General features: G+C 38.6%; 1 protein-coding gene across 7 annotated transcripts in view; it reads left to right on the plus strand.

Annotated features, from left to right (window-relative positions):
* The first annotated feature begins 164 nt into the window (after positions 1-164).
* Positions 165-14,341, plus strand: part of LOC148185505 (uncharacterized) — a 44,833-nt gene continuing 30,656 nt past the window's right edge. For 2 of the 7 annotated variants that reach the window (XM_088074180.1, XM_088074181.1), the window contains exons 1-6: positions 165-459; positions 4,881-4,933; positions 9,140-9,191; positions 9,343-9,450; positions 9,590-9,691; positions 10,040-10,142. In XM_088074180.1, the coding sequence (XP_087930306.1) occupies positions 4,926-4,933; positions 9,140-9,191; positions 9,343-9,450; positions 9,590-9,691; positions 10,040-10,142 (373 nt within the window). In that variant the 5' untranslated portion in view covers positions 165-459; positions 4,881-4,925. Of the gene's footprint in view, positions 460-4,880; positions 4,934-5,681; positions 5,785-8,782; positions 8,885-9,010; positions 9,310-9,342; positions 9,451-9,589; positions 9,692-10,039; positions 10,507-14,341 lie in introns of those variants that run through there. The other 5 variants (XR_015775815.1, XR_015775816.1, XM_088074179.1 and 2 more) reach the window with 5 other exon arrangements.

A 14,341-nucleotide genomic window follows, 5' to 3' on the forward strand; every position in this document is an offset into this window, starting at 1 on the left:
TGAAAATAGCCACGATGTTCCTTTCTGACTGTTCTATATTAATGTTCAATACATTTCAGTAAAAAATCCTGATAACCGTGAGTTTTACGCATGCGCATGTGCGTGCAGCCAGACGCAGGACGTGCCGTTCACCTTCCCACGTGGGGAGCACGTTTGTGTATGACGTCACGCAAACAAACATGGAGCTGTATACCAGTGTTGACTTGACAAGAGCGAATTAAATGAAAGTGAACGGAAGAAAACCAGATTGAGAGTGACCTGCCGATAACTAAACTGTCGCCGAAGCGGTCACTGGTTTAAGTAACTTCACGCGCGCTCATTAAACCCGGTGGCTGCCGCGTATCCATTAGCTCGTAGCGCTAGCTTAACGTGCTAAGCTATTAGTCTCGTCTGCTGACGTCGGTCTGCAAGTTTGACGTTTTCTGAGGGTTTCAGTCTCTTTCCGCTTCAGAGAGCAAGGTAAGAAATACCATTCATGTACAATGTACCTTTATTATGATTCGGCAGACAGTGAATGTGTACGTGTATGCTATGCTTGTATGTATGCTACTGTATGTATGCTACTGTTCGTCATCTCCTGGCAGAAGCTGGCACTGCGATCATAACTTGCTGTGTGTTTTACCCCCCAGCCCAAAAGGCTACCTGATATGGTGTAATGCAAATACAGTCAAAACTTAGATTATTTATAGTTCGGTAAAGTTGGAAAGATATTCACAGATTCGGACTTCCGGCATCAATAATTCATTAGTGATACGTTGTCAAAACATAAACGAGGCCTCTTTCCCATCGTTGTAAGGTAGACAATGTGCTACAAGCCCAGTTTTATCAAAAGTAGCTGTCTCTCAAGCTGCAGAAATAACATTGGTGTCAATGAGCAGCCGGCGGTGAGACGAGTGGATAGGGACCGTCTGCAAATTGCAAAACCGCTACAGCAGCGAAGAGAAACACTACACATATATTCAACAACTTCAGTCTTATGCACTGTAGTGTCACCAAAATCACTGCAGCCTTCAACTGGCTCCTGTTGATCATACTACAGCACTTGTTTTATAATATATATATATATATAAAATAAATTAAATAAATAAAATATAATAATATAAATAAATATAATAAATAAATTATATATATATATATATAATTTTAAGAAACTTTATAATAAAATGCAATAACTTCACCTTTATGCACTGCAGAAGAATTAAACTCTGTCCAACCATCATCTGGTTCCTGCTGATCATACTACAACACTTGGTTTGATTTTTTTTTTCTTTTCATAATTCTATGGATTTTTTATTAGAAATAAAATGTAATAACTTCTCTTTTATGCACTGTAGTGTCACCAAATTCACTGCAGCCATCAACTGGATGCTGCTGATCATACTACAACTCTTGGTTTGATATTTTTTTTAAAAAATCATAATTTTAAAAATTTTTATTAATAAAATTAAATAACTTCTCTTTTATGCACTGTAGTGTCACCAAATTTACTGCAGCCATCAACTGGACGCTGCTGATTATACTACAACTCTTGGTTTGATTTTTTTTTTTAAAAATCATAATTTTAAGAATTTTTATTAATAATAAAATTTAATAACTTCTCTTTTATGCACTGTAGTGTCACCAAAATCATTGCAGCCATCAACTGGATGCTGCTGATCATACTACAACTCTTGGTTTGATATTTTTTTTAAAAATCATAATTTTAAGAATTTTTATTAATAATAAAATGTAATAACTTCTCTTTTATGCACTGTAGTGTCACCAAAATCATTGCAGCCATCAACTGGATGCTGCTGATCATACTACAACTCTTGGTTTGATATTCTTTTTAAAAATCATAATTTTAAGAATTTTTATTAATAATAAAATTTAATAACTTCTCTTTTATGCACTGTAGTGTCACCAAATTTACTGCAGCCATCAACTGGATGCTGCTGATCATACTACAACACTTGGTTTGATATTTTTTAAAAAAATCATAATTTTAAGAATTTTTATTAATAATAAAATTTAATAACTCCACTTTTATGCACTGTGGTGTCACCAAAATCACTGCAGCCATCAACTGGATGCTGCTGATCATACTACAACTCTTGGTTTGATATTTTTTAAAAAAATCATAATTTTAAGAATTTTTATTAATAATAAAATTTAATAACTCCACTTTTATGCACTGTAGTGTCACCAAATTTACTGCAGCCATCAACTGGATGCTGCTGATCATACTACAACTCTTGGTTTGATATTTATTTTTAAATCATAATTTTATGGAATTTTTATTAATAATAAAATTCAATAACTCCACTTTTATGCACTGTAGTGTCACCAAATTTACTGCAGCCATCAACTGGATGCTGCTGATCATACTACAACACTTGGTTTGATATTTTTTTAAAAAATCATGACGACAGCCCAAATACCAAACAAAGATACGCCTTGGTATTGTGTGATGTGCAACAGCCATAGCTGAAGAGGCTGTAGGCAAGATAGGCTCTTATGATCAACAGGAGCCGGTTGATAGTTGGACAAAGTTTCAATTTTCTACAGTACACAATTTTCACAAAGTAAGAGGGAAGTTATTGAATGTTATTATTACTATAAATTCTTTAACATTATGTTGTTGTTTTTGTTTTATATATCAAAGTGTTGTAGTATGATCAGCAGGAGCAAGTTGATGGTTGGACAGAGTTTAATTCTTCTACAGTATGTAAAAGTGAAGTTATATGAATGTATTATTAATAAAAAATCCTACAGTACATAAGAGTGGAGTTATTACATTTTATTTCTAATAAAAATTCCATAAAATTATGATTTTTTAAAAAAATATCAAACCAAGTGTTGTAGTATGATCAGCAGCATCCAGTTGATGGCTGCAGTAAATTTGGTGACACTACAGTGCATAAAAGTGGAGTTATTAAATTTTATTATTAATAAAAATTCATAAAATTATGATTATTTAAAAACATATCAAACCAAGAGTTGTAGTATGATCAGCAGCATCCAGTTGATGGCTGCAATGATTTTGGTGACACTACAGTGCATAAAAGAGAAGTTATTAGATTTCATTATTAATAAAAATTCCATAAAATTATGATTTAAAAAAAAATATCAAACCAAGAGTTGTAGTATGATCAGCAGCATCCAGTTGATGGCTGCAGTAAATTTGGTGACACCACAGTGCATAAAAGTGGAGTTATTACATTTTATTATTAATAAAAATTCTTAAAATTATGATTTTTAAAAAAAATATCAAACCAAGAGTTGTAGTATGATCAGCAGCATCCAGTTGATGGCTGCAGTAAATTTGGTGACACTACAGTACATAAAAGAGAAGTTATTACATTTTATTATTAATAAAAATTCTTAAAATTATGATTTTTAAAAAAAATATCAAACCAAGAGTTGTAGTATGATCAGCAGCATCCAGTTGATGGCTGCAGTAAATTTGGTGACACCACAGTGCATAAAAGTGGAGTTATTACATTTTATTATTAATAAAAATTCTTAAAATTATGATTTTTAAAAAAAATATCAAACCAAGAGTTGTAGTATGATCAGCAGCATCCAGTTGATGGCTGCAGTAAATTTGGTGACACTACAGTACATAAAAGAGAAGTTATTAGATTTTATTATTAATAAAAATTCTTAAAATTATGATTTTTAAAAAAAATATCAAACCAAGTGTTGTAGTATGATCAGCAGCATCCAGTTGATGGCTGTAGTGATTTTGGTGACACTACAGTGCATAAAAGTGGAGTTATTAAATTTTATTATTAATAAAAATTCTTAAAATTATGATTTTTTAAAAAAAATATCAAACCAAGTGTTGTAGTATGATCAGCAGCATCCAGTTGATGGCTGCAGTAAATTTGGTGACACTACAGTACATAAAAGTGGAGTTATTAAACTTTATTATTAATAAAAATTCCATAAAATTATGATTTTTAAAATAAATATCAAACCAAGAGTTGTAGTATGATCAACAGGAGCCAGTTGAAGGCTGCAGTGATTTTGGTGACACTACAGTACATAAAAGTGGAGTTATTAAACTTTATTATTAATAAAAATTCCATAAAATTATGATTTTTAAAATAAATATCAAACCAAGAGTTGTAGTATGATCAACAGGAGCCAGTTGAAGGCTGCAGTGATTTTGGTGACACTACAGTGCATAAGACTGAAGTTATTGAATATCTGTGTAGTGTTTCTCTTCGCTGCTGTAGCGGTTTTGCAATTTGCAGACGGTCCCTATCCACTCGTCTCACCGCAGGCTGAAATCATAAACAGTTCCCTTTTTAGTGTTAACTTATATATGGAGAATGATTTTATAACATCAATATGAGATATAAAGGAGTGCTATGTTCTTGAATATCATCATGGCTGTAATTCGGAGTTTAGTTCCTTTTAATTTTACTCTAAAAACACCAAAGAAATTCATCATGCTGGTCTGAGACATGTAAGAGGAATATTTGGGAGTGCAATCAGCTTTTCACAGGCGTTATATTTTGCCAAGACGTGTCGCTGCCTGAGGAAGCATTCAGCACCTTAAAGCCATCTATTATCAAAGTGACTGCAACACCTGAGCTGAAACAGCGACCAAAGTGCCACGAAACACATTGAAACAATTCCCCAGAGTGAGCGTTCTTTAACAAGACAATTCACAGACGGTCACAGGCAATGAAACGTTTAATCCTGCATCTATCTGGCTTCAGAGCTGATATGTCTCTGTCACTTTTCAGACTTGTATTTTTGTCCGCTTCTGATGTGTGCGCTTTATGGCTCTGGGTTTAACCTCTCAGGCAACAAACAAGCAATCCTCTGTCCATGGTTGTTAACTCATTTGCAGGTTATAAAATGACTGAATCTTTTTGTATTTACAGATGGCTGCTCCGAGAAGAAGCTAAAGAACTGATCATCAATCAACGATGAGGAGGTAAAGGACACATTTTGTGTGTTATATATTGATATGTATTGTGTGATATATATTGACATACCAACTATGACTTGTATTGTTTAGTTTTAAAATAGTATACTATTTTTTGACATACTACACTGTGAGTTTTCATACATTTTATGAGTTACACTGACTGGCTATTAATGAGTGTTTTTGACACACTGTGCTATGAATTACTTGACATACAGCGGTATGACTTTTAAAGACTTCATTGAAATACCAAACCTGTCAGGTGATCCACAAGTAATTCTGTCTTCATGGTTGTTAGGGCTATGTAGTAGACTTGAAATTCTACTTACAGCTGAAAAAATAACGTGAACTGCAAAGAAACGTGTGTTTATAGAGTGTTCTTAAACACATCTTCCTCGGTAATGTAACCTGGGGTTATTGGGTGTTTTGGGTCTGTCAACATCAGACCGTGGCTTGTGTTCAGGTGGCTTTCTCAGCTGCTTTGGTGGTGTTCTGGATTGCTCTGATTGTTGCTACTCCTGCGATGTGCAGTGAACTCAGGGCTTTGTGGAGAGGGAGCCCTGAAAGTCCTCTGCAGCCCGATGGACAATGAAGTAGAAGCCAGTTTAATTGTCTTTGTTTATTTCAGACTGTCAAATGACACAGTAGTCATCGGTTTCACGGCCCATGTTGACAAGCGTCCACTCTGCGCTACCTACTGCTTTATGTGTTGTATCTGTTTGCTTTTGTGACCGGCCTGTTGTTTGTCCACCCTCAGGAACCCCATCAAGGGGTGCGTCGTGGCGGTGCTGGATTCCAGTCTCCAATGTGTGGGTCATTGTCCATAAAGCGTATCCACCGTGGCGCGTCTCTACGGACAGGTAAGTGTGTTTTCTGTGCACACGGAATCTTTTCATTTTGTAAGTGGGTTTGAAAATGGAATAGTTCCAAGTAAGATTTGAAGTTGACTAGGTGTCGGAGGGCTCGTTCTGTAATTGAACCTGTCAGAGCTAATTGACGTGAGATGTCAGCTGTCTTGAACATTGCAGTTGTTCGTGTCCTGTGGACAGCGAGCTGTAATAGTCACATGGCTGAAGTATAGATTTGATGTCTGTCTCTGTATTAAAGTGCCCGCTTCACAAGTCAGACGTCATGTGTTTGAACTTTAGTGGGGAATTTGCACGACAGTTTGGTATGGGTGTATTGCCTATGTCTCCCATGTGTAATGGTTAGGTAGTCTAACATATATATATATGTATATATATATATATATATATATATATATATATATATATGTATGTATGTGTGTGTGTATATATATATATATATATGTATATATGTATATGTATATATATATATGTATATATATATATATATATATATACGCAGACGTGACAAAGTCCACAACCCCAGAGCCAAAGGCCACCAGTTATTTTGCGTCTCTTTGTCGTGGAATTTGTGTCATTCTGTTGACATTTTTGTAGTCGTTTGGAATCTCTCCGCAGTCCTTGTCAGGCTCACTTTGTGATCATTTTGAGCATTTTTACTGCTCATCTTGGAAATCTGTAGTAGTTTGGCATATATACTTTAGACCTGGTGAGTGTTTTTCTTTTTTAAGTATGCTGACAAGGTTTTTTTGACATACAATACAACGACTACGTTCTTTCTACAACATACTGTGCAATGTTTCGATGTAGTATAGTATGATTTATTTTTATGACAGCGTTATCAGTTTTTTGAACAGTCTGCACTATGACTTGAACAGTTTTTTTGGACAAACAATGAAAGGTTATGTGCATTAACCATTTATCCATCACAGCAGCAGCTCCTCAGGGACTTGACTGCTATTTATACGATGTCACCTGACCTTGTAGCCACATTGAGTCCCTTTGTGGTTATTTAGAGCCTTTTTCTGGTCTTTGAGGTTGTCACGCATGTCTTAGTATTTGCTTGGTGTTGCTTTTGTGGTCGTTTTGTGTCTTTGTTGTGAGGACATTTGTGTGTCTATCATCATTTTGCCTATTGTTTTTTAGCCCAGTTTAGTCTCGTTGAGGTTGTTTAGAGCAGTAATTTTTGACGTTCCTGAGTTCCAAACTAATGTCCAACCAGGATTTTTGTTTTAACATACAGTAAACCTCTGCCAGTTAATGCCTTTTGATCTGCGTTTTGTGCCAAACTGAATCGATGAGGAAATGAAACTGTGTGTGTCTCTGTCAGAGGGAGGAGACAAAAGCTGCCAGTGAGCAAGTTAGCTTCACAGACGCAGAGATTAACTCACCTATGTCTCTGAAACGGAAAACCCAGAGTTCCCCACATCTCGGGGTTATCTTACTCATAGTTTTCACGAAACCCGCTTTCTGAAACAGGCCTCAGGCCTCAGGCCTCAGGCCTCAGGCCTCAGGCCTCAGGCCTCAGGCCTCAGGCCTCAGGCCTCAGGCCTCAGGCCTCAGGCCTCAGGCCTCAGGCCTCAGGCCTCAGGCCTCGGGCCCTCTTCTGACTATTTGTTGTAGTTTTGCATGTCTGTTTGCCTCTGTTTTGCATATATTTGTAGCTGCGTTGCAGTTATTTATGGTCTTTTGTGGTCGTTCTAAGTCTTTTTCTGGCCATCTTGTGTCTGCTGTTTTTAGTGTCTTTGCGGCTGTTTTGCACATCTTTGTAGTCATTTAGTGAATCTTTGTAGTTGTTTTGCACGTCTTTGTAGGCGATTTAAGTCTCTGGTCAGTTTTGAGTTTTCCTGGTTGTTTTATGTGTCTTTGTAGTCATTTTACATATCTTTGTTTTGTGTGTCTTTGAGCCATACTAAGTGTCTTTGTGGTCATTTTGAGTCTTCTGTGTGTTTTGTGAGTCTTCATAGTCATTTTTGCATATCTTTGTAGTCATATTGTGTATCTTTGAGCTGTATTGAGTTTTTATGACATCATTTACTATAACATGTCCCTCCAAGCTATAATGTGGTGATTTCAGCCATTCGTTTGAAGTCAAAAATTGTTGTTTTTTGACCTGGCATTTTTGGATATGTCTTCAGCATGCTAGATGATCGTGTTTTTAGGCCTTTTTTCTGACATTGTGTCTGTACAAGCTATTACGTGTTGTTTTCAGACATTTTTTGACATGTCAAAATGGAAGGTTTTTTGACATACTATACTATGGTGTCCCGTTGCCACGGAGCCCACCGGCGTTTTACGCCTTAGTCGCGCATCAGCTTTAGTGACAGGTCTTGCGCCCGCCACTTTCTCCCGGTCTTCACGAGGTTTCCGACTTTCTGCGACTTTGGTGTCTGCGGAGTCCCTGTACATCGTCAGTTCTCTGGAACGGGTTCCTCTGTTTGTCCACTGAAAGGAAGGGGCAGCCAGCCATCTCCAGGGAAAGTGGCTGCTGGACTTGTGAAGAGCCTCTGCTGTTGTTATTGCTACTTTGTAGACTAACAGGGGCCAGAGTATTGTCGGTAGGAGTCCACACTGGTAGATCTAGGCTTTGAATTTTCCAGGGAGGCCAGGTTTGTCAATTGCTGTGAGCCGGGTGGACAGTTTGCTCTTGGTTTTCTGTATGGCACCTGAGTCCTTCAGGGAGCTGTCAAAGATCTTGGCCAGGCTCTTGACCGGTGTCTCGGTCACTGCGGGAATGCGGTCTCTCCTAGAGCAAACGGGAACCGGTCGGACACCAGTCAAGCGGTGAGCTTCCGTCGTGTTTAGTTCTGACTGCGTTCATCTCTGCCGCCTACTGCTTTATCTGTCTCCGTCCTCTTCCTACGTTGTACACATTTGTGTGTTAACTTCTGTCAGTTTTGGACGGCATACTGCGGTATGATGCAAGTGTGTCAGTTTCAGAGTGTCTTGTGTTCCGTCGTGTAATTTGCCACGTGTTTCTATTGACAACCAGATCGAAATCTGAGCAAGAAGACTTGTTTGCAGTCCGGAAAGAGAAGGAGCGGAAGAAAAACACGGAAGGCTGCTTTCCTCTCGTCCTCACGCGTGGCTTCAGGTAATGTTCCCATATCTTTACTGGGCGGGCCGGTGTCCTACTGGTTGTGTGTGGTTGTGGTGGACAGTGAAGTCGAAGCCAATTTAATTGTCTTTCTTTCTGTCTTTATTTATTTATTTATTTCAGACTGTCAAATGACACAGTAGTCATCGGTTTCACGGCCCATGTTGACAAGTGTCCACTCTGCGCTACCTACTGCTTTGTGTGTTGTATCTGCTTGCGTTTGTGACCGGCCTGTTGTTTGTCCACCCTCAGGAACCCCGAGAAGGGGTGCGTCGTGGCGGTGCCGGATTCCAATCTTCAAAGTGTGAGTCATTGTCCACAAAGCGTATCTACCGTGGCGCGTGTGTCATTTTGAAACAGGGCTTCAAAATTCAATTGTTGAAAGTAAGATTGGAACTGGTGGTCTTGGACTGCTTGTTGTGGTCTGATCTGGTGCTGTTCTGACGGTTTGCTAGGTGTGGTGGGCGGAGTTTGGAGGTTTTGGACATTGTTGGGTGACTCTGGGTCCTTCCCCTCCTCTGTGTAAAGGAAGGATGAACTTCAGTGGTTGTGTTTCAGTCAAGGTGAGCTTCCATCATGTTCCTCTTTCTACGATCTTCACATTTCTGTGTGAAATTGCAGTCTTGGACGGCATACTATTGTACGACGTAAGCGTCTTGTGTTCCGTTGTGTAATTTGCCGTCTGTTTCTTTTCACAACCAGATCAAAATGTGGGCGAGCAGACTTGTTTGCAGTTCAAAAAGAAAAGGAGCGGAAGACAAACACGGAAGGCTGCTTTCCTGTCGTCCTCGCGCTCGCCTTCAGGTAATTTTCAATATATTCACTGGGTGGGCCGGTGTCCTACTGGCTATGTGTGGTTGTGGTGGTTAAGTGCCCAACTGGCTGGGGAGTGAAAGTGCTTTCCAGCCAGTTGGGCACTTAAAAGGACAATGAAGAAGAAGCCAACGTTATTGTCTTTGATTGTTTCATACTGTGTCATTTGACAGTCTGAAACAAACAGAGCAGTGGTCGTTGACTTGTTTTGACATGAAATGCTGTAAGTTGTCATCGCTTTCACGGCCAATGTTGCCAAGTGTCGAGTACGGCTACCTACTGCTTTATGTGTTGTATCTGCATGCTTTTGTGACCGGCCTGTTGTTTGTCCACCCTCAGGAACCCCATCAAGGGGTGCGTCGTGGCGGTGCTGGATTCCAGTCTCCAATGTGTGGGTCATTGTACATAAAGCGTATCCACCGTGGCGCGTCTCTACGGACAGGTAAGTGTGTTTTCTGTGCACACGGAACCTTTTCATTTTGTAAGAGGGTTTGAAAATTGAATAGTTCCAAGTAAGATTTGAAGTTGACTTGATGTCGGAGGGCTCGTTCTGTAATTGAACCTGTCAGAGCTAATTGACGTGAGATGTCAGCTGTCTTGAACATTGCAGTTGTTAGCGTCCTGTGGACAGCGAGCTGTAATAGTCACATGGCTGAAGTATAGATTTGATGTCTGTGTCTGTATTAAAGTGCCCGCTTCACAAGTCAGACGTCATGTGTTTGAACTTTAGTGGGGAATTTGCACGACAGTTTGGTATGGGTGTATTGCCTATGTCTGCCATGTGTAATGGTTAGGTAGTCCAACGTGTATATATATGTATATGTATATGTATATGTGTATATGTATATGTATATGTGTATATACATATATATATATATATATATATATATATATATATATATGTGTGTGTGTATATGTATATGTGTATATATATATATATATATATATATGTGTGTATATGTATATGTATATATATATATATATATATATATATATATATGTATATATATATATATATATATATATATATATATATATATATATATATATATATGTGTATATGTGTATATATATATATATATATATATATATATATATATATATATATATATATATATATATATATATATATATATATATAGTGTTAGTGTTTTGTATGTTATGATGTGTGTTTTGCCAAGAACAAATAAAAGTTCTTCCAAAACAATGTTTTATATGTATTTATTTATTTGCTGAGTGGACGATGTTTCCTCCTGGGGTTGTGGTAGAAGAAGGTGTTAGCAGCTGATTTGTGGCTAAAGCAAATACCACTTGGTATAGCATGTATACACTTAAATACTTGTACATCCAACCAAAATAGTTACTACTTACTTGTAGTCTTTAGTTTGATTATTAGATAGGATTTATGTGTTATGTTATTTTTTTTTTTCTTTCTTTCCTCCCTTAGGTTTTTTTTTTTTTTTTTATTTATTTTATTTATTTTATTTTTTTTATTTTTTGTATTTTTTATTTACTTTGATACTTATTTACTTACTTACTTACGCACTTACGCACTTACAATATGCGCCAGCAAGGTCAAGGCTTACGCTGCCACGCGTTCACAGCTCCGCGGTTTGCTCTGTTCTCACAGCTCCCCTGCCATGAGCAAGACTCGATCCCTCAATCACTTGGACACAGAGCAAGCGCCTTAACCCTCACAGCTATGCCATCTTACACTTAGTTAGCTTCGACGTTCTATATCACTCTGGGCCTCGGACGCTGTGGTTTCAAAATCAAACTCCTCGCCTCTGAATTGCAAAGCAGAGAAACAGAAAGACATCCACAAATCTAAGACATTAAATACATCATTTTATTCTTGAAAACATTGAAAACTTACAGTGTCACAGTAGAGCAAAGAATGCCCTAAATTAAGCCGTATAGACACGATATAGTGTGATGACAAAATCAAAGTTACTACACGATACATCGCTAAAAAGCTTCGAGTATGTTGTGTCTTTAAGTCGCAGTACAGTATGCCGTAACAAAACGCAAACGTCTCCCGACATCGTAACAGGGAAATGCGCCGTCGATGCGGTCGAGATAAAGCGTGCCGTTTAAAGCTCTACCGTATTGCGTCGTGAAACAAAGCCAGACGACAGTGCGCTGTGACCGAATCTGGAAATACTGTGCCCTTTCGAGGTCATAGTACACTATACCATAAATTGGGCAAAGTATAATTATCCCGCAAAGGAAGTCGTTCTACGGTGTCTTACGTACAAGTCGTAGTGGAGTGGATTGATGATTGACGTTAAATACTTTCACGCTTCAGTCTTTGATAAACCGTCACGGTACGTGTGATACCACGTACCGCGGTATACTGTGTCGCTACGAGTCGCGACACAGTATGCCGTAAAACGCCACACAAAACGTCAAAGTTTGCCCCGAGTCACGCTAGTACGCTGTGCCGTAAAACATCGCCAAAAACACATATGCCATCGAAAAACTCGTAATAAAGCTTGTCGTTAACCAAATCAAATAGTTACATGCCCTCCTAAATCCATTTCACACTGTCTTACAAAAGCACACAAAAAGCCACAGTATTGCAAAACATCGGTCGCGTTTCATTCGGTCAAACATCGTAAAACGCGTCGCAGAACGGGGTGTCGTGAAAACAATTCTCTCGATAATGTGCCGACAGAAATTATAGTAGAGGATACCGTCAATTAAGCATTTGACTTTTTGTGGCAAACTTGGCAATTACACATTGCAGCACATTCGTAGTGATGTACTGTACCCTGTCTGACTGCACTATGCCGTAATAAGGCAAATGCCATCAGAGGAGTCATAATAAAGCATGCTATTCAAAGGTCAAGTATGCTGTGTCGTAAAACAACACCATCAACAAAATCTAAACCTTGTATGCCATTAAACATCTACGTAACAAATAGCCACTATCGCAAATCATAGAAAATGTGATCGTACATTACAGTCAAGCATCGTATACAGTCACGGTGTAGCGTGTCGTGAAAAACCTTTCAAAATAGGAAAAGTAGTGTGTCGACATAAAGTCGTAGCAGAGGATGCCATAAATTAGGCGTATTATAGTGTGTCGCAAAACACACAATCATGAAAAACATACACCTCAATAAATAGTATGCCATCAAAATTCATAGCACGCTATGCCATAAAACATCACAACAAGGAACTATGCCGTCAATATAGTCAGAGAGGTATGCCATAAAAAGTCACAGTACGGTGTGCCGTAAAACACAATGCAAAAAAATAATACGTCATCCAAGAGAAAAGTGTGCCGTAAAAAGCTCCAGTACATTGGCGTAAATCAGATTTTCACAGTAAAACGTGCCGTAAATACACACAGAAAGTTCTCGCCCGTGAAAATGTCACAGTAGCGTGGGTCGTGAAGATGTTGTTGAGAAGTATGCCATAAAGAGTCGCAGTAGCGTGTGCCATAAATTATAAAAATAGTCATACGCCATTCACAAGAGTCATTGACTAGCACACCGTGAAAATTCATAGCACGCTATGCCATAAAACATCATAACTAAGAAATATGCCATCAATATAGTCAGAGGTATGCCATTCAAAGTCACAGTATGGTGTACCGTGAAACATCATTACAAAAGAAATACGCCATCAAAGACAAAAGTATGCCGTAAAAAGCTCCAGAACGTCATCTTAATCATATGTTCGCAGTAGAGCGTGCCGTAAATACACACAGAAACTTCTACGCCGTGAAAATGTCACCGTTTAGTGGGCCGTGAAGATGTCAAGTAGTCAAGTGTGCCATTAAAAGCTCAAGTTCGTTGTCATAAATCACATGTTCACAGTAGAGCGTGCCTTAAATACACGCAGACAGTTTTACGCCATAAAAAATGTCACAGTATAGTGTGTCGCAAAGACTCATAGTACAGTACGCCATAAAAAGTCAGAGTATACTTTGTCTCAAATTAGCCACAATGTGTCATTGCCAAGTTTGCCATAAAAAGGCAAATGCCATCAGGATAGTCATAACAAAGCATGCTATTCAAAGTTGCTAGTTAAAAGTACGCTGTCTCGTAAAACAAATCGCATCAGAGTATGGTACACCGTCAACGGCATCAAAAACTTGGATGCCATTACACATCCGCATCACAATGTGCTATAAAACAACACACAAAGCCACTGTCACAAATCATAGAAAAAGTGATCGCGCATTTCTGTGACTCAAGCGTCATACGTTAGTCCCCGCTGCTCTCTGACCCCTGTCGAAAGTCCCCTGGCAGGTTTAACCGATGTTAAGGTCTTAGGTCTACCCTTAAAATTGGAAACGGTGTCTGCCTCCCTGACAGAAACTGACACACGGTTCCGCAAGAGAGGAGCGCGGCGGCTGAAGGCTCTGGTTCCTATCCTGCATTTGGAAACTTTGGGAACCACAAGTAATCCCGCATTTTCAGAGCGCAGTGATCTTGAGGCTTGGTAAAGAACTATTAGCTGCGACAGATAGGATGGAGCCTGACCATTTAGAAGTTGGAAGTAAGGAGGAGGCTTTTAAATTCAATCCTGGATTTTACAGGGAGCCAGTGCAACAAAGCTAAAACAGGACAAATATGGTCCCTTTTCCTGGTTCCCGTTACAACACGAGCGGCAGCGTTCCGCACCGCT

Source organism: Plectropomus leopardus, chromosome 24 (assembly GCF_026936395.1).
Source record: "Plectropomus leopardus strain MGB_pleo_1.0 chromosome 24, ASM2693639v1, whole genome shotgun sequence".
Taxonomy (NCBI): Eukaryota; Metazoa; Chordata; class Actinopteri; order Perciformes; family Serranidae; genus Plectropomus; species Plectropomus leopardus.